Source organism: Salvelinus alpinus, chromosome 1, assembly GCF_045679555.1.
Source record: "Salvelinus alpinus chromosome 1, SLU_Salpinus.1, whole genome shotgun sequence".
NCBI lineage: Eukaryota > Metazoa > Chordata > Actinopteri > Salmoniformes > Salmonidae > Salvelinus > Salvelinus alpinus.
Window position 1 is genome coordinate 51960502 of NC_092086.1, and position 27975 is coordinate 51988476.

The 27975-nt window shown below is 41.9% G+C and overlaps 2 protein-coding genes across 10 annotated transcripts in view; both read left to right on the top strand.

Moving 5' to 3' along the window:
- The window catches only part of LOC139579810 (homeobox protein Hox-B3a-like), a 20005-nt gene extending 522 nt beyond the window's left edge, over positions 1-19483 (top strand). For 2 of the 9 annotated variants that reach the window (XM_071408623.1, XM_071408628.1), the window contains exons 2-4: positions 10028-10094; positions 15865-16465; positions 17221-19483. In XM_071408623.1, the coding sequence (XP_071264724.1) occupies positions 15973-16465; positions 17221-17984 (1257 nt within the window). In that variant the 5' untranslated portion in view covers positions 10028-10094; positions 15865-15972 and the 3' untranslated portion in view covers positions 17985-19483. The other 7 variants (XM_071408625.1, XM_071408627.1, XM_071408626.1 and 4 more) reach the window with 7 other exon arrangements.
- A 2037-nt stretch (positions 19484-21520) lies between these two features.
- On the top strand, positions 21521-24952 carry LOC139579907 (homeobox protein Hox-B2a-like). The gene is made up of 2 exons (XM_071408632.1): positions 21521-22764; positions 23688-24952. Exons 1-2 carry the CDS (start codon positions 22344-22346, stop codon positions 24410-24412), a joined length of 1146 nt encoding a protein of 381 aa, XP_071264733.1. The 5' UTR covers positions 21521-22343; the 3' UTR covers positions 24413-24952.
- Positions 24953-27975: the final 3023 nt, after the last annotated feature.

Here is a 27975-nt window from a genome sequence, read left to right on the forward strand (position 1 = left end):
ATTACTATTCTCATCCGTCCCCCATCCCATCTCGGTCTTCCTCATGTCTGCATGTCTCTCTCTCCCTCTCTCTTCTTTTCAGCCAGCTACTTCGCTTGATTTATAGTGATATGTGTGTCAGCGGCAGCGGGCTGCCATTGTGTGTTTGTAAGGGAGTTGTGTTGTTTATGGCCGTCTCCACGATAAATCATTTCTCGGGGAAAATGATTGGCGAGTGATGATAAACGGGAATGAGGAAGAGATTCCTGGATCTTCGTTTCTCACTCTGGCTTTTTCGGTGCTTCTTGTCTCTCGCCGGTCGAGAAAAGCTTTTGCCTTTTTTACACTCCTCTCTCCCCCCGCAGTTGATTATCGCGGGCGATTTACGGCAATGGATCAGCGACTAATATGAAGGCTAAGTAGCTCGAGGTCTTGAGTTACTGCATATGCGATTACCAATTAAGGGAAGATTTGTTTAAATTTGGCAAAACGGGAACGCCTCGTCGCCATGTGAATCTCATAAAAGCGCCGGAGCTCGCCAGCATAGGCCTAGTCATAGCCAGGGGTTTAATACCTGAGCTCCAGGCGTTTTTTTTGGGACAAGATAGACAACTTAATTGGAATACAAACTTAGTAGGAGAAGAGTAGGCTATAATAAGCTAGATGAGATGTGTTGTATAGAGGGGTGGCATGACGGGCATAGCATCGACTAGCTAAAGTAGTAGCTAAAGGGACGGAAGGATTCATTTTTAGAATATTTTCCGACATTTTTTTCGATACATTTTCTGTGGATTTTGTTCGACCATGAAATGATGCAACATTCGATAACATATGTCAGTATGGTGGTGTTTAGCAAACAGAACATAGTATTTTTTATTATTTGGTGTACTATTGTGTCCATGATGCCATCGAATGTCTGCAGGTTGTGAGAATAGCACAGGCATCATTTTTATTGGTTGTGGTGGCATTTTTGGGGGTGGGGGCATATGTTATTTTCTGGGCTAACCGTAGTCAATGTCGTATATGACGCGTTAACGTTGTTTTGGTGTGGATATAAAATATGTGTATGCTGCATTGATGCTATTGAAGGAGAGAACTACAAAGACAGACAAAGACTGCAACAGTTTTCCATTTGAAAATGCTTTACTCACATTTTGGTTTGAAAAAGGATGACATTACAGATAATGAAATCAGTATGTTGTAGGATAATGATCATAGGCCTAATAATAATAATAATGATAATAATACATATTTATAATGCAGTCCTTTCTTTTTCTATTCATGAATACAAAAGCAGCTTAAATGTCATTCCCATGGCTGGCTCCTTCCACAATCCTCCCCTGCGCCTCGCTAGTGTAAACCTTTGTGTAACAAAATTAGAACAACTCTGTGGCTCCCATCAAATATTAATGGGCATAGCAGCGAGGGGCAGCACTTTTCAAAATGTCTATTCCAGCGGCGCTACTTGTTGTCGGGCGCTGTGTCAAAAACAATATTCCAGCTCATTTCGGTGGATCCTCAGGGGGCGATGAGAAGGGGACATTGTGCGCGTAAGAGATCACGGTTGCTCACTGAAACCGCCTCATGTCTGATTTCAATGACAGCCCAGCGTTGGAAAAATTATTCAAAATGCCAGTCAGATGGGTAGCCAGATTGGGTGCTCAGATTCTGGGTGGAAACAATTGTGCATCATCATCATAGTAAAAAACGAACTGTTAGCATTACGCACAGCTCTAATACACGTAAATAGGCTACAAATAGATTAGCATTAACATTTGTAAGTAACATGTAATGGTAGCAACAGTGGGTTATGAGGCTTCTATAATAGCATCAGTATAATACTATTGCAAATGTCCTCCCTGCCTTAACTAGAGGTTGAAAGCTGAAAGTGGGCCCTTTTTTTGAATGGCTCTTCGGTTCATTCTATAGGCTATTGCACTTCAAACCCTTTAAACAACCTGCAACTGATTCACGGCATCCAGATTGTATATGTATATCTTTATAGGGCTCTATGTATGTATGCAGTAAGTGTGTCGGATTATTGTTTATCATTTGTGTCGCAGACAAGGTCGTTAGAATCCCACGCATAAGAGACGAGGCATCAAGAGCGCATCTTCCCGCTCAACAGCGTTGGGAACAATACAAATATATGGCAGCCATATTGAGCCCTTCTCTCACAAAAAGGCGCGACCCTCCAAGAATACACCATTCATAAACATAGCCCCTTTTCTCCGGAATATTCTCTCGCTTACCTCTAACTATTCGTTTTGTAGTGCTACAGCAAAAATATCGAGATAAATGTATTTCCATCCGTTTTTATGTTTACATAAAGAAAACGGTGGCTTTATAATACTAGTGTTTTGGAGGTAGCTTAAATTCGATTGTTGCACTTTGTTTTTACAATTATAGATGGACTACGACACTGCTTACCACACTCATTGTAGTATAAAAACAATAATGGAACCTTTATGTAAAATAGCATGCATGGTACATAACACTGCAGGCGATAAAAGATTCACTAGAACACAATACTTTTCCTGTGGACAAAGAACAAAAGACGTACCATTGATAATTAATTTACGCGTAAATAAGTAACACATATTATCCACCAAATAATAGCCTGGACAAGAGGTCCACAAAACGCCACGTGATTGTTTTAATATATCCTAACAAGAGATAATTGTTCCATCTAAAGCCTGTCCTTACCTCGATCTAACTTAGCTCTATATTTGCAATATTTTTCATTGTTAACAAACATATCGAAAGCATTAGGTTAACTTTTACGCAATGGAAGTCTAACCATCTAACATATCTTGTACTTATAAAACATAAGCGTAATATGTATCCTCTTTATTTCAGTCACATTGACCACCCTTAGCCATAATATTAAGCAGAAATTTAACATAATAGCTTTCGAGTAGCCTAATACAATTTCGATATAATGTTACTCAATGACTTGCCCAAAAGCTACACAATAATTTAGCTCCCCAAACCATCTATTAAAAGCAGGTGAAAATACAGATAAAATATAAATCTAGTGGTCAGATTAGTCTTAAACTTGAGTCTTAAACTTGAAAATAATAGCTGTTATTTCAACCCAAGTTATATGACTTCTATTATTATTATTATCCTTTTGAGTAGTCTATTTCAAACTCCTAATTCTGTTCAGAGGGCCAGGTAGGTATTGGTTGGCCAGGTAGGTATTTCCCCGGCCTTCGGTAATGCAGGAATGATTACCCCTTCGGAAATAAATCAATATGAAGCCCCGCGCTAATTTATAATGATCTGCAAGAGCAGCAATTCAAAGGCGCATGAAAAATGACCGGTGAAACCGTATCCAGAGGCTGCAAGGAGAATTTTCACCCGGCTGAAGAGCTTGCAGGAGAGCGATAAGAGTACTAAGCCGGAAATGTTCAGAAGAAAGGCAAGGTTTTTCATGCAGGACTAAAAATAACTCGGATACTATCGTGGCACATTTGCATCAACATAATTGAATTTCCCACTATTCGTGTGGGTATCTCCCTCCCTCCCTCTACCTTCTATCTCCTTCTCTCTCCCCCTTTCTTTTATATCCCTCTCTCTCTCTATTTATTTCCTTCTCTCACTGTGTGCGTGTGTGTGTTTGTCTGTGTGTGTGTTTCTTTGTGTTGTCTGAGCGTAGGTAGATAACACTCAGACGCACAAAAGGATCGGCCAAGAAACAAAGCCAAGTGCATCCGACTTAGTCACAAATTCTAAAACGTAATAATCTACATTTACAAACGTGAGTGCAATAAAAACAATCACAGGGTGAGAGCTTTTAAACACATCAAGACAGAAGTCATTTATTTTCATATCCCCTTACTAGCCCTCTGCTATGATGCACGCCTATTTCATTCGTGAAGAACATACTATCCGCTATCCACCAACCATCCCCAGCCTAAAAATGAATTCAACTCTGTCAAGAAAATGGCAGTATCGGAATGAGGTTGACCACGTTCAACCCTGCAGAAGCCCGCAGGTTGTAATCGCCATATGGCCCGCGTGTCGGCCTCGCAGCCGTGCAGTCAGATCCCTATTGGACAGACGAACCCCTTTGCCTTCTCCACCCTGTGTGTCCTGTCAGTCCACTGGTTCAGTAGTTCACCTTGTCAATCCACAACGCTCCATGCAAGCAGCTATAGGCGGAAAAAAGAGGCAGAGGGTAGAGGTGGAATCTATCGCCTGCTGCTGACTGCTAAGCCCGAAGGAATCGCATGCAGGGTTCGAAGAGTTCGGAAGTGCAAAGGGGGGCTCCGTGTTCGGGAGTGCTCGGGCTCGGAAGACCCGCTCGTGTTGATGGGTGCGCGCGCGCATGTGTTGTGAGCAGTCCGTCCTGCTCACGGTTGAGGATATATAGCTTTCCAAAGCCGCCATGTAGACTCTCTTTTTTGTTTTGTTTAGTGGAAAGATATCATTACCAAATTACGCACAACGCATCCAAGGTCACCAAAAAGCAAAAAAATGATATATTCCAGGCGCGTCTACAATAGATAATCCCTCAAACGCTGGCCAAGCTTGGCTCGTGAGACCCAGAGAAGTGCTGGAAGTCAGGTAAGGTTTTCAGGCATCTACTGACGCCGGATGCTTGAGCTCTTCCGAGTGTCCTATGCTCCTCTGTAGACAAGTCATTATTTATCCGTTGTGTGACCCATCTTTGGGTGTGCCTGAGCTCGCAAAATTTTGTGTTTTCGAACAGCCGAAGACAGATGCCTTCGAATAGGTAACCGAGGAGGGCTAAAGGGTGACTCGCTGCCCTCACTCTCTTTTCCCTCACCCTCTCTCCATTCTCTCCCTCTCAGTGCATTTCTTTACCTCTCCCCGACTGTCCCCCTTCTTCTTCTTTCTACTTCTCTGTCAAGCATTAATATCTGGGCTCCCACACCCCCATTTAAAAGTTTACTCATTGCGTAAAGTGCGGTGCATCAAATGTTAAGAGAGGGGAGTGGGGGACTCGCGGTGTGGGGTGAGCCGTGAATGGATCTGATGGCTAGGTGTAAAAAGAAGATGCATGTGCTGATTTATGACCGTGTGAAAGGATTGCTTACTCTAGCTGCTCCCAATTTACCCTCGGCTTTTTCTCTCCCCCCAGGAATCCCAATATACTATCAAGCCCATCACTACGGGCTCTCTTTGTTATTATTTTCAATATTGCTGTTTGTGGAACAACTGGTGCGCCACACAAACCTACAAATGGCGTTTTAGGCTATGTCAAGTAATGTAGATTAGCGCTATTAATTCTAACACGACCTGGAGGTTCATGGATATATTGAAAGATATTGTATTTCATACTACAACTGTTAACCTCTAGGCGTGTAAAATAGAAGGTGTTCTAGTAAAATAGAACATGTTGACTTCAGAGGACATCGAGAGCTCACTGATAATAGTAAGATGGTCATTCATAGGCCCTCAGTGAGCCTACACCCACATTGCTAATTATGCTTCCCATGCATCTCGGTCTGTACATCTGCAAACACCAAATACTTTGAGTCGATTAAATATGTTGTTTCTATTCTAAATGACCCATCCGTGAAATATTGAGATATAGATGAAGGCATATGGCACACAACCTCACTAACAACATGTTCTAATGTTACAAGAACATGAAAATAAACGGCGTAAGAGGACTTTGTACAGCAAGAGATGCAGTAAATGAAGCAATGCTATTACGTGCAGATGTCAACTTTGCACAATGTGAAACCATTGTAAAACGATTATCTGCAACTGCCATTTTACAAGTACACATTGTAAACACATTATCTATGCAAACATTATCTAGACTACCCTCGAGATAAAAACGAGCAAGATGTCAGTGAAAGGCATCTTCAAGGCACGTGGACTTGCAACTATATAGGAACCAATGACGCTACACGAACATCACGCCAACTATAGCTTCTTTAACCCACACTAAGTAGCTGCGCGTAAAGGAAAGCCTAACAAGACACCCACATATGTGGGACACCTGTGTTGTTCTTGTTGTTCTTTCTGTTTTTTTCAAACATTTATTTCAGTATTTGTGAACCTGTTTGACATTTTACTGCATTGTTAGGAGCTAATAACATACGCATTTCGCTGCACCCGCTACAACATCTAAACTGTGTACGCGACCAATACACTTTGATTTGAACATGGTCCATGGGTCATCTCACTACATGACGACCATGTTTTGACAATACCATTATACTTCCATAAAATACATTTACTTCTATGGACTAACTTTGTCTATAGGCTGTACTGTATATCAACCAGTAGTTGGATAACTCGGTGGAAATCATGACCTGGCAGTTTGTGCGTCATGGGGTGGAAAACTGAATGAAACCACAAAAGTCTAAGTGGCCATGATTTAATTGATTTTATCATACATCACTGACAGTATAGGCAAGCTCCAATGGAAAAAGAGAAAGTAAAACTCCTGTGTGTCAGTATATAATATCTGACAGCTTTGGACAGCATCCATGTGACCTTTATGCAAGTTATTTGCTATAGTGGCATCTGCTTAAGACGCCTTGGATCACGTTGCAGCACAGCAATCATTAGCATCATCTCTAAAGCAAATGAAACATCAAAAGGTACTATGAAAATCTAAACTTTCAATCTAAGTCGTTTTTATATTGAAAATAGGTCCAGGTTCCAGTAAAGCCGACTATATTCAACCATTAATTACCTAAAGCTTGGTCACGTCCCCCTTACCCCATCCTCACATGTCATATTGGTGAGGTTGGCACTTTTTAGTTCCCTGGAGCAGAAAGGGTACTGTGACCTATAAGGCCCCCAACCAACCGTCTCCAAGTCAGTGTCCTCTTTTGAATTCTCGGTTAAAGATTACCACCTAGAGCCCTTCTCTCATAAAGATTAACCCTGATCTCTCAATGAAACTAGCTGATGGAAGGGATTCCTTGTTGAGCATTTAGAACATGAAGATGTTCTATGTTCTGCAACCAAAAGCCAATATGCTGAAGTCCCTCATATGCAGAGAAGTCAGTGGCACTAATGCCGTAGCAAGGCATCCATTTCTTCCCTCCCCATTGGCACCTTTCTCTCTCCATTCGCACCTTCAACAAAGGAGGTGGACAAATTACATAAACACTTAGTAAAATTAGCTATAACGCCAGCATAAGAACGTAATCTAATGACATTCACTCTAAAAGCACAAAGAGCTAATCTTGCATAGACATATTTGGCCATATGTCTTATTCAAACACTAGCACACCACTTCTGAACTTGCGTAGGTCCTCTTTCACAATGACAACTAGCTCCACGGGGATCGATACAGACATAACGCTCAGGTCACCGGGCCTCAAATGGGAGTTTAATTGTAATCTGGAGATCTTTAGTAGAGGGCTATCTGCGTGGGTGTAAAACCAAGCCCACTTGCTCCACCAGTCGCCCAGTGAGCAGTGCAGAAACCCCTTTTATCACGCAAAGATTGGAGGCAGAGGCCTCGCGTCCACACTGGTCTCGCTCACTAAGTCCGTGGTGTTGAAAATCTCATGTCATCCGGCAGAATGGGAGAGAAAATAAGATGTATCATGTCTCTCCTCGTTTAGAACAATTTGTCGCTTGCCATTTGGGATGCCAGTCGTTAGATCTCATTGCATTTCTAGGTAGCGGAATTCGGCGAATGGACTCGATAAAAACTACATCCTCCCAGAGATTGGGAGAAAAATAAAATTTTTGGGGTGGGGGGTGCCATGCAAAATGGGGCAAAATTCAGAGAAGCAACCAATCCGGCAAAGGTGAAGGAAAATATATTTCTCCGTCGTTTTGGAGGCATCAAACAAGGGGGGGAAGTGTAGCCACAATTCTATCAAAACCAGAGTATGTTGACGTACGCGCATCACGTGAGCGCATGATACCGGGGCATTATTTTGGATTTGGAAAGGACCTTATTGTTGCTTGCTGGCTGTGTTTTCGCCCAGTCACTAACTCTGCTGTTAACAACTGCCTGGTAATTACACAACAAATGGGATTTCGGCGTTTCGCTGACTTCTAGAAGCCCATGCGGCCTCTTTGAAAGCCTTGGACAGCAAGGCCCGGATTAATACATAAATATAATACATTAAGAGAGGACTGCAAAGTAGACTTCTTCAGTTGATTGATCATTAATCTGGTGAGTTATTGCTCTTCAACGCAAAGGTCACTTGGAAAACCGAACGCCAATCCGTCACATCGAGATGTAGCCCCGCTGCATGCTTGTTAATTTCGCGTGTTTTGCACCCAGCTCGTGTTCATAAACATGGTGAAGTTGTGATGGTGGAGAACCGTTTTTCGGTAAACGAATGGCCTCTGAGGGTGTGAGGGAAACATGGCCAGACGCAGGCTGGTGAACGGACAGCCAACGGAGTGTTGAGGGGGGGGGGGGGGTAATAAAGTTGGACAGAAACTGTTTGTGCACCAGGGCTCTAGTGTGGAGCTTCAGGGCTGTGGGATTTGATCATTGGCGTAGATTTCATAGAACATTTCCAAGCGGGCAAGCATTCCCCATTCCCCCTAATGCCTGTGCATCCACTTAATATGCATTTTGATAAATTATTCAGGAGCCCTTTGTTGCAACCCGTGCAGAAACGAACCAGCCAAATCCCTATGTTGTTTGTCTCCGTTATTTCGATAGCCCTTTGCACATGCCAGGCTTTTTGGATGATTTTCGTTGAATTAGTGCTTGGTTAGTCGTCATTTCTTCTGAATTTCCTCGCTCCCTGGCTTCTTTCAACCCTTTTCCACATTTTTTTTTTGGCTCATCAGCTCTTCTGCTTGTAGCTGCCTCCTCCCTTTGTTCTGAGCGTGCAGCGTTGCTAGCTGCGGGGGCTGTAGCACCCTGCACTTTGTAGGTAACTTTACGTTAGTCCAGTAGGTCTCCGGGTCGAGCGAGCTATCGGTGCTGAAAATCTTCAAAACTACCAGGGTAGCAGTGGAGTAAAAACCGGGGCAACGGGGATGGAAGCGAGCCAATGCTGTGCGTGAGTGCGGGGATGCAATAAATAACTTTATATCGCTATAGGCCGCAAAGTCGGGGAGGTCGGGGAATCCTCGTTTTGATTTATGTGTTTGGGGTAGCTGTCAGGAGCCGGCGAACGAGAGCGTCCAACGTTTTTATTCCACTTTTAATAAGAGCTACTATGCAGACCATCATGGCCATTTGATTTCATTTCTGCTCCGGTCCTGTCTCTGGATAAAGCCCCTTTCTGTCTCCTTTTACTCTGAAACTGGATATAGTGCTACATTTCCCTAGACTTTGGGATTATTTTCCCAGAATGGTGGGGCTTTTATTTACCGTGTTTCTCAGTGGGCGCTACACGTTCGTTTATTTTCGATTTCATTCGTTGAGCTGTTCCGTTTATTGGGACTTTGTAAGCTATTTCTCACCTTCATAGCTACCTTTATTATAATAATTATACTTTTTTCCTTCTTATTATTGTGTTCATTATTTCCCTTATTATTAGCCTGTGGATATTATTGTTGTTGTTCTTATTAGGCTATTAGAATATGACTGTCATTAGAACATATTTTCATCCCTACTGCCTTGATTGGTAGGCTATTATTAATTGCTAAATTAATAATATTGAGTGAATGTCAACATAGCAACAACTAGTATACTATTATGGATGATTATAATATGATTACATCAATATCCACACAATTGCTTTTACATGTATTAACATAGCGGGAACATTTTTATTTATTTATTCAACATGAACCTCACTGTCGTGTGGATTGATTGACTTGCTCCATATGCAGGCCTACTGCGCGAGATAACGGAATCTCAAAAATAAATAATGAGAAATATGATATGTAATCTGATAGATAATTGAAATCAATACAGTGGGCTCATAGGAACACACTGGATTCTATCCTTTGGCTTTGCATTTACTCCGTGATTCCACGGGAATAATTTAAGGTTAACGATATCTGTCACCTGTGGTAAACTCTCAGGTTGCCTGTGTGTTCGATTTGTAGACAAGAGGTCATATGTACTGTATTGGATTTTTTATGACCTCCTTTGATTGCATCTTTCTCTTCCCCCCCTCTGCAGTTCCCTCAAGCCTTCAGGAAGCTGTATTCTTGCATAAAATCCAGTGATAAGAAGCAACATAATCTCGGTAAGTCACCCTATGACAAGTATATACACATTGCAAATTATTATTTGCTCGTTATTATGAATATGAATGAAAAACGGATGTGCGATTGAATGCAATCTCTTCGATTAATATTTTCATTATCCCATTGAAATAATATTTTTTGAACATAAGAAAACATACTTTTACATATTTGAAAGTAAATATGTTTTTATTGGAATGAAGTATGCATACATCGCATACATTCAACAATGATGATTTAGTCTGCATATGACATTCACATAATCGGTAAACATTTCCTTTGCCAAGAGTGTTTATTCTAATCTTCTATAGTATGGCATGCATGTAGAATGGCTTATGATATATTTTTTGAGGCGTTGGAATATAAGTATGAGCTTTTAAATTGAGCTTTAAAAAAATAAAAAAAATAAACATCTCTTGGCTTATGTGCATAAAGCACCACAGATGAATCAAAATCATTGTCAAAATGGTGGTGCATGTGTGTGTGTGTTCTTGTGTGTGCTTGCTTGCGCTCTCTTCTTTCGATGAGTCAATGAATGCCATAGTGTAATATCTGGAGAAAAAAACATTGTGGATGATGAAAGTATGGGCGTTGTGGCATTATGTAGATTAGCCATGCAATAAAATCATAGGGTAACTCACATAGTCAAATAGGCACAGAGGTGGCAATGTCCTATTGTCCAAAATAGAAAACGAACACTTTCAATATATATCATAAATAGATAGGCTATGTCTTGCAATGTAAGGGGTCTGTCATATGAATACAGTAGACAATTGCTCAACCCATTTTCAATTAAATATATTCACACTCAATGGCATATTCACCACACAATCACAAGCATTTACCCTTGAAAAAAAAACAATACACAACATTCAAAACACTTTCCACCTAAAAAGATTTCCTTCTCATTAACAAAATAGGAAATCCGAACGAAATTTCTCATTGGAGTTTGTAGTCTCTTTATGTAATATGTTGGTTGCAATGTTCACTGCAGGAAAAAGGAAAACCTTGGATCCCCAAATCTGTCCATATATTCCACCGTTGAAATAGTATATCCATGACTCAGTCAACTCCAATATATCAGGAAGACTGATGCATCTCTTGTCATCCTATAAAAAATAACGAAAATACTCTTCTTCTAACAAGCACCGGCATGTTGTAATCCCAAAAATCATGTTGGTATAGACTCTTCTCTTGCCATAACTAACATAAAAAAAATGACTTGTCTTCTTCCGGTATGTGCTTAGTCGTGAAAAAAATACCAGTTGTAGATACAAAATACTGGAGTGTTTGTGTTTTTCGTTAATTAGTAATATTTTAAGTGGGTTGCATTTGTCCATTTAGCAGTAGTTGCAAATCCAGAACAATGTCAGGCAGAAAAAGTTGCAGACACCTACATTTTTGTCTCCTACCTTCTTCCTACACGGTTGGTGATCCTCTCTATTCAAGTTCCCACACGAAATGCATCTTTTTAAAGTAGCTGTTTACAGCTAGTCCTGTGTGGTAGAAGTCATAAATCTTACGTAGCCATAAACGAAGGGGGTAGTGTCCTGAATAATAAAAAATAGAGAGAGAGGGAGAGAGAGGGAGGGAGGGAGAGATGGTGAGAGGTAGTGAAGAGAGAATATAAAACCTGTAAAACACCTTCGCCTTCGTGTTTTCATTTCTCCTCGTTTCCTTCTCAGTTTTTCTTCTTGTTGATTAACTTTTCTCTTTCCGTTGGGTGTTAAAGTCCGACATAGCCTACAGTAAAAACACAGGAAGCCCTTTCTTCTATTTTTAACATGGACTCGCTATCGACGTTTTTCTAAGAAGTTTGTGTGGCACCGGCTCGTCCTAGCTGTTAAATACCACAGATTCTCTCTTCTTTTTCCCCTTTTACTGATTTGTTTTTACACCCCTCCCTTGTTTTTCAAGTGCGCCTGTTGTCTGTTCCCTGAGCCCCCCACCAGTCTCCCTTTTTCATTTTGTCCATTTGTTATTACACTAGTTGTGTGTGTTGGGAGAGATGTGTTGAAACATTAACAATACAGGGAGAATTCGGTTTCTGCCGCGAGCCAAGCGGGAGCCGGCTGTGGAAACCCACTTCCTAGTAATTTAATATAGGCTACACCAGTGGAGGAAAAAAACCAGAGGCTCCTCTCATATACTTAACAATATTACCATGGCTTGACACCTAACCAGGAAACACGTGAATCATCAAAAAGTACTAGCGCTGTCTCTCCGCTTGTAGGCCCCTGTACTGTCCAGCACGTCTGCAATTAGCATAATTTTCCACTGGTGACGTTGTTTGATGGGGATTAACAGCCGCGACTGGCGCTCCAAGTCAACCCCGCTATATCCGAATAGCTGCACCAAGGCCTTGTGTTGACAATACAATAATCCACCGAAAGAGCTACGAGGAGCGAGAATAACCACGGAGAGAAACACACGCATGGGGGGAAATGCAATGGGGGAAATTTCGCGGCGAGCCGCGGCTCTGCTCGGATTATGATGTTAAGGTTTGCGCTGTGAGAGAAAGGGAAATCTGAGGCCATTGTTATCAGCGAGCAGGGCGTACCAGTCGACAGGGCAGCTAGGCACTTGCTGCCTGTCCATTCGCAGCCCCCCTAGCATTCCTCAGATCTTTCATGCCAGACCGTCTCCCCCCTTCCCAAGCCGAGGGGATCCGTGCAGGAGCGCCCGGACTCAGGCTCGGGGCAGCAGTCCTCGAGATACCGGCGGATTTACATTCGCTGCGAGATTTTGAAGGGAAGCGGAGAGCTCTCGTTTTATTGATTGCATCGAGGCCGAATGTGAAAAATATATGATGCCTGCCCGTGCTTCCTTCGTCAGAGGCTAAGGTAAGCTGGTCTGAAATAGGCTATCAGTTTGTGAATGGCGGAGAGTGTGTCCCGGTGATTTATGACCATATGACTCCAATCGCGGTTCAAGAAGAGTTCACAATGCTTTAAGCTTCCTTCCACGCCGTACCCCCCCACCCCCCTTTTTCCCTTTAGAATCTCCCTCCAACAGATTCATTTTTCTCTCTATTTATTTACAAAGCAACGGGGAAATAATTTTTGGGCTATCTGTTTTCGTGGGCTTTGATGTTCAGACATGGGTACGCGTTTATTTTCAGCTAGTACCGAGGCATGGATCCCCATGTTATTGGACTGCCGTGCTAAACTAATCTCAAATTCTATTCTATCTGGCCATCTTTCTAAATGTTTTGATAAGGTGTTTTTCGTTTGACATGCCATTCAGACGTCCAAGGCCTATTGTTTTTAATTGAACGAAGGCAAGGAGCGAATGAAGACGGCTCGACATGAGAGACCATTGCACTACTCATTGGTTGTTTTGATGCAATAATTGCCATTTCTCAATCTGTAAATGGGTTAACACATGTCTCGATACATAATGTCTTTATGTGTGTGTATTACAGGCGCCATTTGTAATTTTATCCATGCTAAACTACAAATTGGACATCCAAACTGGTGTCTAGCTCGTCTCCATGTTGTTGTTGACGTCCTTGTATGGGATCGCTTTTTATCCAGCCCCCATTCGCTCTGGACCCCATAATTGTATTAGAGCGAATCTATAGGAAAGTTAGTTATTGTGTTAGTGTTACAAGCAGGCCAGGACATTACGTGTTCCATTTAATGGCATTGCGATATGATTTAATATCTATTATTCCTGTAGCCATTCCCCCCCCCCCTTCTTTCTCTCTATCTCTCCCTCGAACAATTCCTTAGAGAAAATAATTAGGATTCCAGCCGTCTACTGGAAAGATAAATGAGCGACATTTGTGACGTGGTGAGAGTTGGTGTCGTAAAGCTGTAGCCCAGGATCCCCTTCCTTCTCTCAGACATAGCACTTCTCTCATCTCATTTAGCCTATTCCTTACCTCTTACACATATTTTTATTCAAATTGGAGAATGTCTCCATATTCCATTTCGTTTGTCGTTTTAGTGGGTAGGCCTATATTATTAGGATGAGCTATACGTCTCACAAAGGATATACATAAAATAAGATTAATTATTTATTTATGACACACAAGCTTTGTATTTTCTTGGAATAGCATGTGTAAGAATGATCTTGTTTTTATGGATAATTGATTTTAGCCTTAAAATCGTGTATAATGGTTATTCTTTGGATTATTCAGATTGTCTTTTTTATTTTCAGGCAATAGTATTGTTTTGTTGTTGTCCAGAGATTTTCAAGTGATTATATAATTTCAATTTCCGTCTACCATTTATGTAATTGTAGGCTATTGGGTAATTTATAATAGATATTAATAGGCAATAACATAAAATATGTCAATATTATTATGCAAAAAGACTAATAATAGAACAATTTAATTGATATAACTATATTCACTGTTAGACTTTGTTTATTTGGGGGGATTTGCCATCATAATACCAAAGTGTAACCACAAACACAAAGCATGTGTTTTTGTTTTGACTTATATGTAAGTGAACCTGCTAGTTGGCTTTCCAACTGAAGGCTGCCTACTACAAAAAAAATACTATTCCTCAAAGCTTCCATGGTCTTTTCAAATCTATTTTCCAACGTTTTATCTCGGTTGTCAAACGTCCAAACGAAATTAATCCCAGGTGCGTTATGGTGCTTGGCAGGGGCCACGCACACTGCCCTCTTGGCCACCCCAGCAGTTAGCACATATAAGGTCTCGAGCTTTTTTGGGGGCTATAGTCCTCTTTGGCCGAGCGACAGTTATGAATCAAACTAGCCTGAAGCTTCCGGGACGCTATCTCATTCTCCTTCTATGGGGACCTGCAACAACATTCACAACGGAGTCTCAAGTGCCGTGTTGTCTGGGTTTTAATGTTGCCCAAATACAATGTTGTGTAACCTGAGAAAACCTGTCAGGAAATGGAGCTAAGCGCGACATATGCACTGATTTCGCCCAACAACATGGCAAAGGCCCATTCCTAGCTTTCTGCACAGGCTAGATAGCATTTTACAGACAGCTTTTTAAGACACATTTTTTTCAAACATCCCTAATTGTATTTTGCTCGTTTTCATTCATGAAGACAAACGAGAATACAAGCCACTATATAGCCTAGCTTGTTTTTAACACCGAAATGCACCTTCTTTACGCAGGTTTCTGCCTTTATCTTTCAATTGTGCAAATAAATATGACTTTTCTATTACAACCATAACACAAGACATGTTAGGATAGTATTTTAATACAAACAACCTTGCGTATGAAAACGAACACATCGCTCTGTCGCAATTCAGACGACTTTCAATGTATGAAAAAAGAATGATAACAAAAACACGTTTTATTATCGTAGAAATAACAAAGGCCAACGCTGAAACATTATTCAAAATGTTATAATGTGAAAATCCGGACAATATGCAGCACAAGTAATGGGATATACCTACCCAAATAATGCAAGCACCACATATTTGTGAGGTTATATTCGTTATTTATTCAAGGACAACATCTTGAAGACAATCGTGTCCGTGCTCCCATGTGCGAGTGCAGAGTGACTGGCTGGATATTGTTTGTGTTCGTGTGCAGTTGTGTGTATGTGTGTGTTTGAGAGAAGGAGAAAGAGAGAGAGAGAGAAATAGAGAGAGCGAGAGAGTTGGGAGAGGGGGAGTGCTGCTCATAGTGAGATAGAGTAGGCCCAGTGCACTGTGGCCTGACATGGCATCTGCAAGCCGTGTTGTGGGAAAGCGCTATTCATGTCATGGCGCCTTTCAGCGGCAGAAGATGGATTTATTTTGCGCCTCTCTTATTATGTGCTTCTTATAACCTTTCAGGTCAGCTTCCAAGAGGCCTTTGGAAAGAGACCGTCACGTGACATCTGGTGCCAATGTTCTTCCAGAAGGTCGTCAGGACCCTGGTAGCCGGTAACTCCACTTTTGGAAATGCAGAAAACGACCTACTACGACAACTCGACGCTTTTCGGAGGTTACTCGTACCAAGGGGCCAACGGCTTCGGCTATGATGCTCCTCAACCGGCCTTCCAGTCCGCGGCTCAGCTCGAAGGCGACTACCAGAGGTCCGCCTGCTCGCTGCAGTCCCTCGGTGGCAACAGCGCTCCTCCCCAGCAGCATGCCAAGACGAAAGAGCTGAATGGCAGCTGCATGCGGCCCAGCCTGCCACCCGAACACCAACCACCACCCCAGGTGTCCCCTCCGGTCAACCCCGCCAACGCCACCAGCAGCAGTGCCACCGCCACCAGCAGCAGTGCCACCGCGCAGCAGCCGGGAGGCAGCGGTGGGGCCGCCAAATCAGCGCCCAAGACGTACACTCTGTCCACCAACCCTACCCTCAACAAGCAGATCTTCCCCTGGATGAAAGAGTCGAGGCAGAATACTAAGCAAAAAAACAGCTCTCCAAGCGCAAGTTCAGCTAACGGTGTGTGCCCCGCTCCCCCCTCCCCAATGCCCGTTACCTTGTTCATGCCCCTTATATACATATTCAAAGCTGGATAGCTTAACTGCAACACAGTTACAAAACATAATCATGGACTTGTATCTAATGACCTAACTTATTATTTATATATTTAAAGCCTGGGTTTGTTCCTAGTTAGGTCGTTAGGAAAAGCCCTCTAGTCATAATCACATTCATTTGGTAACCGAGACCTCTATTAATTGGAATAGAAGCAGTCATTCTTTTTATTGATGAGCATTTGAAACAATTGCATTAGAACATGGCAGTGTTTGGCATATACTGTGTATCTTTCATCAGACAGAGATGATACGTTTGGAATCCGAGTGTTCTTGTTTATTTGTAGATAAGAGGAATGCTTAATCTAAACTGTAGGTTGTCAAAGATTATTGATATGAACATATTGACACACAAACACACACACCAATTTATGTACATTCATTGAACCTCGTATATTTGTGACACAATTCAAGTGAAAACAGTTAACGTGCAGCTCCTTCAAATATAGTAGGCTACAGTTCTGGCTGTGGGCTTTGTCTATGATGCAATTTACGTACACGGTCAATGTAGGGTCTCGAATCTCTTAATAAATGACAAAGTTAGGAAGTGTTGACAACTAATATCTAGGGGATACGTTTCGTTTCCTGGCCTCTGCTTTATTAGGAAATGATGCATTCAATTTCCGTGTGTAGTAATGATGTTTTATTTCATTCCCACCCCAGCAGAGAGCAGCGGAGGTGAAAAAAGCCCCCCGGGTTCCGCAGCCTCCAAGAGAGCGCGCACCGCATACACGAGCGCGCAGCTGGTGGAGCTAGAAAAGGAGTTCCATTTCAACCGTTACCTGTGTAGGCCTCGCCGCGTGGAAATGGCCAACTTGCTCAACCTCAGCGAGCGCCAGATCAAGATTTGGTTCCAGAACCGGCGTATGAAGTACAAAAAGGATCAGAAATGTAAAGGGCTGGGCTCGTCATCAGGGGGGCCCTCTCCAACCGGAAGCCCACCCCTACCCATGCAGTCCTCAGCTGGCTTCATGAACTCCATGCATTCAATGGCAGGCAACTACGACGCCCCCTCCCCGACATCTTTTAACAAGTCCCATCAAAACGCATATGCCATGTCCTCAGCCTACCAAAACCCCATGAAAAACTGCCCCTCCCAACAGAAGTATGCCAACACAGCACCAGAATACGACCCGCACGGGCTACAGGGTAACAGTGGCAACTATGGGACTCCCAACATGCAGGGCAGCCCCGTGTATGTGGGAGGAAACTACGTGGAGTCGATGCCCACCTCTGGGCCTTCCATGTACGGCCTCAATCATCTACCACACCACCAGGCTGGGAACATGGACTACAACGGTGCTACGCAGATGTCAGCAAGCCAACACCACGGACCGTGCGACCCCCATCCGACATACACGGAGTTGGCAGCGCACCATCCTTCTCAGGGTAGAATCCAGGAAGCTCCCAAGTTAACTCATCTGTAGTAGCAGGTTTGGGGGAAAAAACTCAATTACAATTACAAATAACTAACCCATGGGACGCTGCAATGGGGTTGAAAAAAAATATGATCCAGTGGTTTCTTGCCATGGCCAAAAAAGTATTGTCTGTTGTCTTTATCATTGTGCGTATTAGTAACATTCACTAGAATTGCGTTTTGATTAACGGTTTATTTCCTTGAATATGGAGCCCCACCTCGAAAACAAGTAATTAAACAGTAATAGTTGGGCTTAATGGACAGCTAACAAGGTGGGAGATGTATTACTGTCAGACCTTTTTGACTCGATGGAACACATGTTATGTCAACGAGGAATTATGCTTAGCCTGATTCCCTGCAGTCAGCACAAATGGCTAAGCTTGACTGACGTCAATATGCATTCTTCAATTGGTGCAAGCAAACCACTGGATTGTTTTCGATTACTTCCCTTATTCATATTACCTCTCTTTGGAAATGTCTCACTAACTCACTGTCCAGTGACATTTTTTTTTTTTACATGTCCTCGCCAAACATTGTGGCTTCAAGGGAAGAGCCCCTTCAGCATCACGCAGATGCATAGTAGGCCTACACCCCCACTGGGTTTATGGTGTTTGGGTTTACATTGCTATGCTATGCTAGCTAACATCCATAAACAAACAAACACACACACGAGGACATAAAATAGATATTTGCTATGTTGTTATATCATCGTCACAGGGTAAAAAGGAGTTGAGAACTCTTTTGAAAACTATGATAGGCTCATTGCCCCCTCCTCCCCCTCTCTCCCTTCCTACTCTCTCGCTCTCTTTTCTATCACTCCCTACTCTCGCTCCCCCTACTCTCTCTCTCTTTCAATCGATAGGGTTCACTTACATTAGCCAAGACTAATGCGAAAGGCTCACATTTTCTCATGTCTTGACTTAACGTGGAAACAGGGTATATTTGAACAAAATGCATGTCCGGGAACCAAGCTGAAGTGTAGGTTTACACTAAAGCTTTCTCGTCTGGGCATCATTGTTGCACTTAGAGTTTACATTTTGATGGTTAAGGAAAAAATACATCTTATTTCGGAAACGGAAGACCTCCAATCAGCGTCTTTCTCAATGTATGTTCAAGTGAACATTCATAAATATATATTTATTTGTTATAGCCAGTTTAAATACTTTCTTTTTGTATTATTTATCCCCCATGTATTTATATCAAGAAAAAAAATGTAATTTTTTAGTATTTACCTGTTATAAAGACGTTGTGTTCTTGTCATTGTAAGGAATTAATTTTAGTTATTGTATTTTAGAAATAAATAGTTTAATGTTACCCTTGTACATAAATAATGTCTTGACTTGTACAGGGGGCGCGAGGACGGAATCAGACCGTTCCTGCATAGTCGAGAATTAGACGAAATATAGCTAAACACTTTTGGAGAACTTCCTTTGTCCTTTGTAGCTCCTTTTATTTCATTGTTAAGAGTTGTCTGTTGAACAATTCTTTAATAAAATGTTATGTTATTCAGTTCTATCTGGTCATTTCAAGTTTTCACCTGAGGCAAAACGAGGGCCATACTTTTAAAGTTGTTAAAAAACGCAGATGTATTAATTCGTATAGTAGACATGTGCACAATCTCTATTGCTCCCTCGCTGGCTCTATTCCCCTCTCCCTCTTTCAGCCACACGCACGCACACACACACACACACACACGCACGCACACAGCTTCTTGGGAGCATCTTTCCTCGTGCTATAGTGCCAGACCACTGAAAGAGCCCTCGGGTATGCGCTTGGGTTGGTCACGTGGTCCAACGCAACACAATCTTTGCCAAAAAGCTAAATAGCTTAATACATCATTTACACATAGATCGCCTCATATCCCGAATCATATTTTAACGAGAGTAGGCCTACTGTATGAAGACAATCAAAGTATAGAAAATAACATTTATTTTAATAGAAATCAACATTTATTGGCAAATAAGCAAAGGAGCAGATCACAGATGTTGGAATATGCCTATACCTAAATCCAAGAAAATATAGTTTAATAGCTTGGATTGCTACCGAAAATACTCATTATCGTTGAAAATGCAATTAAGTTCCCTTTCAGATGCTGTTAAATATTGAAAGGCAACCATCAAGACTAATACTCTTGCTAAAACTAACTGCAACTGAGGAAGTTGATTAATATAGCAGTACTAACACAAATAACACTAACAGAATAGTAATAATAATAAGTAATAAAATACACAGTTTGTGCTATGCTTCTACTTCAAAACACATTTGCCTTGTCTTAAAATGATCAAATCAACTTACACCAAATTGTAAATGTGTGAAAACACTCATCACCCAACATGAATAATAAAAAGACAACATATAGCCTAGCTAATAGTCTGTTAAACAGTAGTTAAAAGAGAATAATCGTTTTTCGAATTGTTTGCTTAGCTGTAAAATAAATAAATAAATAAAAAACAGTAAAAAGAGCACACTCCCACCACACTCCAAATATGAAAGAGCAGATTCCCAATAAATAAATATATAAATAAACAAATAACGTTGCAAGTCCATGTTCTGTCAAGCGTAAAGATTTTTGTGGCACAAACAAACCACATGTAAAAACGCAGAGCTTCTCAAACACATACAAAGTCCAAACAAATAGTCATAAAAAATGGGAATACAATTCCCGATGGTGAGAAATACTCCCCAGTTGTCCCAGTTTTTGCACAGTCAGCGCCAATATAAGCAAAGAGAGCCCGTGTTTCTGACCTCCTTTCCATATTCTACAGCCTGCATGTATGGGAGAAACGCGGCCTACTCACTGCCTTCTATTTAGCTTTAAATGGGCCAAACACCCACGCACATTTCTCCCGTCGTTGTTTTTAAAAGTCAAATGGATTTGAATAGTGCACTGCAATCTTGGCCCTTTTCGTCTATTTTGAGATAATGCTGAAGCTTATTTCAGCAACAGGGTTTTATGCGCAATGGAAAACAATTATTAGGCCTGCGTTTGGGTTGTTAGACTACTGGCTTTTTGCGTTAAAATCAGTAGGCCTAGATTCTGGGTGGATAGAAAGAGCGTTTCTTTGTTGCGATTTTGAAGGAAAGAGAAGAATTCTTGAGGCTGGTTGCTGTCAAGCGCTTTGCCTGGGAAAAGATTGATCACCGCAGTTCTTTTTTTTCTCACAAATTCTTCGTTTCCAAAAATATCCTAGCAGCTAGGCTACTATCCGTGTTAAACTTCTACAATATCCTTCAAATCAATACATGTAACCTAGCCCTATAGGCAATATACTACGTTCTTGCTTATCAATAACAACAAATTCGTAGTGTAAACACAGACCAAGTGTTTCGTTTTTAAGAAGCTAGGATTCCCAGTTGTACACGCGACCTCGCTGTGAACTTTAGTCAGTCGGCTCAGTAAACAAGCCGTTCATTTTTTACACTGTGAGAGAAAACTCCAAGCTAGCAGTCAGTGGAAGGCCTGGATGGGCTGGATATTTTTAGGACCATTTCACACACACACACATACACACACACACGCACACACACACAATACATAATTTAGTAGCATATCTCTCTGCAAGGTGATAAAGAGCTAGGCTAGCAGTTCTAGAAAGATAGCATAATATAATTATACACTTACACACACCGACCTGGCTCTTCACTCTGTAGCTTCCCGTTATGAAAACAAAAATATAGCAGTCTACCATTACAACATGCAGGCTGCTAACCTGCACTATGCTAGGCTCTAGGAAACCGTTTTTCAGTATTTTGCCAAGCGAATCTCAGCCTCTTGTTGAGACATCTCCCATCTAGGGTGGAGTTATTTTTACCTTAAGTGTGCTCCTCCTGTCAAACTTTTAAGATTAATGGGCTTCTTTTGTATTAACACGCCGTTTGCCATATTGTATATCTGCTCTTAACAACAACCAAATTTTACTGGATTACATCACCAGGGTCCAGGCAGAATCTCTGCATGCTAATCTCCATTGTTTGACATGAAGGCCCTCACATAACCTCCCACTCGAAACAACGAGGTGAGACAGTTGGCAACCGAACACTTTTTTTTTCTTCTCGAAAATAATACCCCCTGCTAACACAAACCAATATCTTATGGTATTTTTGAGCATTTGCTGAAAATAATGCTTTCTTTAGCCACCAGGCCCCGGCTTTCCATTGGTTGAATCTTGTCATGTGACCAGGAATTGGCTGCAATTTCGCCCATAGTCTTCAGTTTAGTAGACCAAGGTCCCCATACGCTAGTAATATCACCAATATACACAATTATTAAAGCCCGCAAATACGGGATAGCGGGGAGCTAATAATCACGCGTTTTTGTTTTATTTTGCTCGTTTTGATCTCGCCGTCCGCCTGTGGACCAGGATAAGCTATGAATTTTGAATTTGAGAGGGAGATTGGGTTCATAAACAGCCAGCCTTCCCTTGCAGAGTGCCTGACGTCTTTTCCCGCTGTCCTGGAGTCATTTCAAACTTCATCAATCAAGGACTCGACAGTAATTCCTCCTCCTTTCGAGCACACCATCCCCAGCCTGAGTCCCTGCACAAGCAGCCAGGCGCGACCGAGGAACCAAAAGCGAACCTCCAATGGCCTCCAGCTTCGGACGCCACAGCCGCAACAGGGCCCAGCCCCGCCGGCGAGCGCGGCTGGCCCGCTGGCACACGAGTTCCCCTGGATGAAAGAGAAGAAATCCTCGAAAAAGGGACCCAAATCTGGGAATGCCACGGTAGCCTCCTCTTCTCCCTCTCCTGCATCCTCCGGGTACGCCACTGCAGGACTTGAATCACCGACAGGTCGGTACATGATGTAAAAGACAAGGCTATACATTTGTTCTGCCGTTTCTTTTCTTTTCCATTTTCTTTATTTGCATGGTTCCATTGCATGTTGGTTTATACTGCAACTCATAGAAACAGATATGGAAGCCTAATATTTCTCAAATTATTGTTGCAGGGCATTTTTCTCATGTTGATGTTAATAAAAGGACAATAACCATGCATTTATTTCTGAAATATGAGTGCCATTCTGCTCTGTGTTGTGTGTATGGAGGAGTCACAGAGACCTGCATTATGCTGCAGTGTTGCTTTGCATGAGCTATTTCCCGTCATAATCCTTATTATTACTATTCTATTACACAACTTTCGATTGTATTTCACTGTAACATATCCATATCTTGCATTGCGTGATTTGATGTCAGGCATATAAACATTGATGTAGCCTACACATAATATGTTAGCTATATTGCAAAGTCTTTGTAATGCATGTGTGTCAGATATTCTATGCATAATGCGGATGTGTGTGTGTGTGTGTATTCTTGGTGATCAAGTTGCATTTCTCAAGATACAGATTGCAAATCTTGTCCTAGAATAACGTTTGAATCGCAGTCAGTGTCAGTGCTGTCTTAATGATATATATTCATAACCATGTCTCGGGGTTTGGGGTAGCCACGTTGGATGTCAGTATATAACGTGGAGGCAATGGGACAAAACAAAATATGGGGCTTAGATGAATAACGCGTGTTCTCTGCAAACCTGATACACTGACATCAGAGAAGCACTGCAGTCATTTGAAAACAATGCACGTGTGGAAGGCCTATTGGGATTTTGATACGCCTCGTTCATTTTTATGGTTTTCAGTAGCTGCGTGCCAAATGTCTAGGCTCAACCCTATTAGCTTGCTATTTTGGACTTATTTATGTTCTATGTCTGGGCTCTTGCAGAGGCGCAGGGTGGACTGGACAGCGGAAGCGGATCCCGGAGGCTGAGGACTGCCTACACCAACACGCAGCTACTGGAGCTGGAGAAGGAGTTCCACTTCAACAAATATCTCTGTCGGCCCCGGCGGGTGGAGATAGCTGCCCTTCTGGATCTAACCGAGAGACAGGTCAAAGTGTGGTTCCAGAACCGGAGGATGAAGCACAAGCGGCAAACGACACACCACAGGGAAGGCCAAGAGGGCGACCCCGGCGGGTTCGAGCCCCTGGAAGGTGCCGATGCTTCCTCGCCTTACTCGAGCCAGCCACTGGAAGCCTCGGGCTCGGCTGCGTCCGAGGAGGAGACGTGTAACTCGGCAGCCTCCTACACGAACAGCAGTGACAATAACCAGCCCACGCCTGAGGAAGGCCAGCTGAGCTGCCAGGAGACCGCATCAGTCTCTGACACAACAGTGCGGTCGACCCAGTTCCCAACGCCCACTGCAGATAACCCCGCAACAATGGGCGACGGTGGCGCATCTGGCCCGGATCATTCTTTTTCAGAGCAGCAGGACGCCTCCTCCCTGCCCGATTTGAATTTCTTTTCTGCTGATTCCTGCCTCCAGATTTCTGACGCTTTATCGCCCAGCTTGCAGAGCTCGCTCGACAGCCCGGTAGATTTCTCTGAGGCGGACTTTGACTTATTTACGAGCACACTTTGTACAATAGATTTACAACATTTACAGTTCTAACAACAAGAATAGTACAGAACAATCGAATTAAGGAGAATGTCCCACCGTCTTACAATGGTATGAATACTTCTCGGCAACAGTCCTGAAACACATTTATGAAAAAGATTCCTGGGTTTATTTTGAAGATAACATAGAACCTGAGATAGCAAAGGAGCTATTATGTCCTTTCCTGGCATTATAATTTTGGTTTACTCCATCGAAATCACATACGGATTTCCCCTTGTTCAAATTTCAGGTATTTATTGCCTTCTTGTTTTCTGACAGTATTAATTGGCAGTTACAGTAATAGACTATACTGTCTCCTTAATGTTTCTAAACTGTTCAGTGCAGCTCAATCTTTTAATTCTCAGGAAATGTAGGCCTATCAGATATATAAGCCTAAAGGATAGTTGAACTGCTTTTAGAAATGATCTCGAGACGGGCGTTGATCCTGTTGATGAGGTTTAGAACTAGTTTATTTATTGAGATTCTTTAATAGTAAATTTCAAATTATTTATTGTACATTATTTTCATAGTTGAAATAAAAACCAACTTTTATAATGTGGCCTAAGTGTTTTTGATTATGTAGTTACTAGTAAATGGAAAGTGCAATTATTTTTGATAGATGATAATTGAAACAATTATTTCAGATAAGAAACATATAGAAATATTGCAATTAGAGATTGTTTGAGATGTATTGGTCTACCAAATATCTGTTACTGGTCTTGGCAAATGCATAATTTGCTATTGCACAGTTGATATAATAATTATAATAATATTAATAATAATAAGTAATATTATTATTGTCGTTAATATTATTTCCACACAATTATGTTGTGATGGTTTAATCTATTATATAGCAACACATGAAATCTCCAAAGGTTGTATATCCCGTTGGTTTCAGATTTTGGGGTATTAAAGAAACAAAAACGAATAATTTGCTATTTTAAATATTATTGAAATGTTTTAATTATTATCTTCCAATAAGATATTGCTGGGGCAAATGCATTCTTATTGTGAATTAATTCTGTGCAAAAATAAACACGACACATATGATAAAACTGTTTGGGTAAAGATGTTAGCCAAGAGAAATCCTCATAATCAAGAGCTGATACAGAACACAATGTGTTGGCCAAGTTATTGTTTTTGTCTAGCCTAGCCTGGTGGGAATTTGGTGCATGGTAGGCTAGCCGACCTAGCTTAGCTTACTTTAGCTAGCATTGTAGCATGAGGGAATGACTGAGCTAACGGCGCTCATGGCTGCTGTCATGCTGATGCAAAATGGCGCTGAGAACACAATGGGAGATATGAACAATAATGCGGCAGCCATTATAGGACATTTGGGGTATGTGGCTTCACAGCCCAGCATCCTGCAACACTTTCAATGATAATTGGGTAATACATAGGCCTATAGTCAAATTGATCAAAATAAACCAGTTATGTAATTGAACCGTACCTTATGTTAATGAGATAGGCCTGAAGTATTTAGCACGACTGACTATTTATACCTTTGTTTGGTTTATACCTCAATTATTGACATTGTCAGAACCAAAATAATAACATAAGAATAATAATAATATGAATAAGAATTATAATAATAATACAAATTATAATAATAATAATAATTATGTGCAGTATTGCATTGTTTATGTAGGCCTAATATGCCTAATAATCATGCATTATAGTAGGCCTAAAATTCACAATGAATAATGTGTATTCCTAAGACATAAATGAAGCTCTTCTCTGACTCAGCCTGTCTACTGTACCTATTTAAAATGCATCTCCTGGATCTGTGTTCCAATAAGCACTCTCCTCCTTGTCAACTGCCTGTCTACCCGCCTCTCCATAATCACATAGTCTACACACATACATGTTATCTTATAAAGCAGTATTACTATGCCATCACTACATAACTCACAAGCTAGTCCAATATTCCCTTTTATGATGGTACTTAGAGGGAGTTATTTTATTAAAGACATTGATATTAAGTTCCTATATCAAACATGAATACTATCATTATTTCATACTGCAATTACTTAGCCTACTGTGTCTCTGCCAAAGTAATGGCCCTTACATTGTACTCCTGGTGGGGAAACCAAATGTGTAGTGTGCACCAGCTAGACCCAGAATGGCTTCCTAGTGTGCATGGAATCAAGTTTAAGGAGAGGAAACTGAGAACTAGAACCGGGTCACAGACCTTTGGAGTCATCAGACTCAGGGGCCTTCAGGAAAAACATTGGAGTGGTCCACACAGGGTTCAGCTAAGACTAGTGTGTGTGGCAGGAATCGTCACTCCCCCCCCCCCCCCCCTTTCCATGAAAGACAAAGACACCTGATCGATCCCAACTTCAGAGGTCCCTATCTGCCTCGTCAATGGCAGAGCACACTCACAACGTGACAGGTATGAATCAATTGAACGTTCAAATAACCCCCGGAATGAATGGGGTCAGTTCAGTTCAGTGGTATACCTTGGTGTTTGTGTGTGTGTGTAGGTGTGTATGTGGCAGAGATAGAGGAGAGTGGGATTGAGGTGGTGTGTGTTCATATTTGACAAGGGTGTGTATCACTTGATCCTTTCAGGATATATCAGCTGATCAACATACATCGTGAAGGCTATGGAAACATGGGTTTTGACAAAGTGAGATGTTAACAAAATTAGCATTAGTAAACTTAACATTAGCATTAGTGGAAGGCGAAGAATTACGATTCATGTCAAGTTTAAGGTTGAAAAGGGCAACTGGGGTGTCTTATTGACCAAACGAAAGCCCATCTAAACTGTCGAAACTTGTATCCTCAGTGCTGCATCTCAGCAGAGAGTCACTTCTTATCTCAACTTCAGCTAGCTCAAGCTAGCACTTCCCAACCTCCTGAAGTGAGTCGCTATGGGAATGGACATGTTCATTCAGCTTCTCATGTGAAACATCTAGTCCACTCTACCTGGGACCAGACCAAAACCTGGACATAAGCACAAGGAAGACGCCGGCCATTGTTTAGACAACAGAAGTCACGCCCCGAAGCCCTTACTAGATCAGTAAACACAGGAGCAGGAGGTAATGGCCGACTGATATGGTTTATGTGCATGATAATTGGAGGTGTGGTGCCTGTGTCTATGCTTCTCCATCTGTATTTGCTTTCTTTAGACTCCTGCCACTACTAAGAGAGAGAGTTTATCAACCGGGTCCCCTCACAATCGGCGAAAATCAAGACGTTTGTTTATTTCCCTCTTAGAGAGCGGCCATTGCTGTGAAGTTCTTGCGAGGTGTTTCTCTTGGACGGCACAGGCTAGTAAGGTGGAGCAAGGCAGAGATTTGTTGCATGAAGAGAAATGTCACTGCCCCAGATTTTTCAATATGATGTTTACACATAAATGTGGGATGGGTAAGTGTTCGCTATAGCCAATCACATTTGAATGAGCCTAATGAGTGTTGGCTATAACTTGTCTGATTGGCTATGAGGGCTCACATGAGGAGGAAGTAGGAGGTAGGCCAGGAAAAGCAGCAGCTGCATGCACAAACTGTCTTCACATTGGAAACCTGACTAGGTTGACCTGTATGTACAGTGCCTTCAGAAAGTATTCATACCCC

Excerpts from the sequence above, each read along its gene's own strand:
- LOC139579907 (XM_071408632.1), top strand. The coding sequence starts at position 22,344 with ATGAATTTTGAATTTGAGAGGGAGATTGGGTTCATAAACAGCCAGCCT. Across the intron at positions 22,765-23,687 it reads AGGACTTGAATCACCGACAG|AGGCGCAGGGTGGACTGGAC; the intron begins GTCGGTACATGA and ends GGGCTCTTGCAG.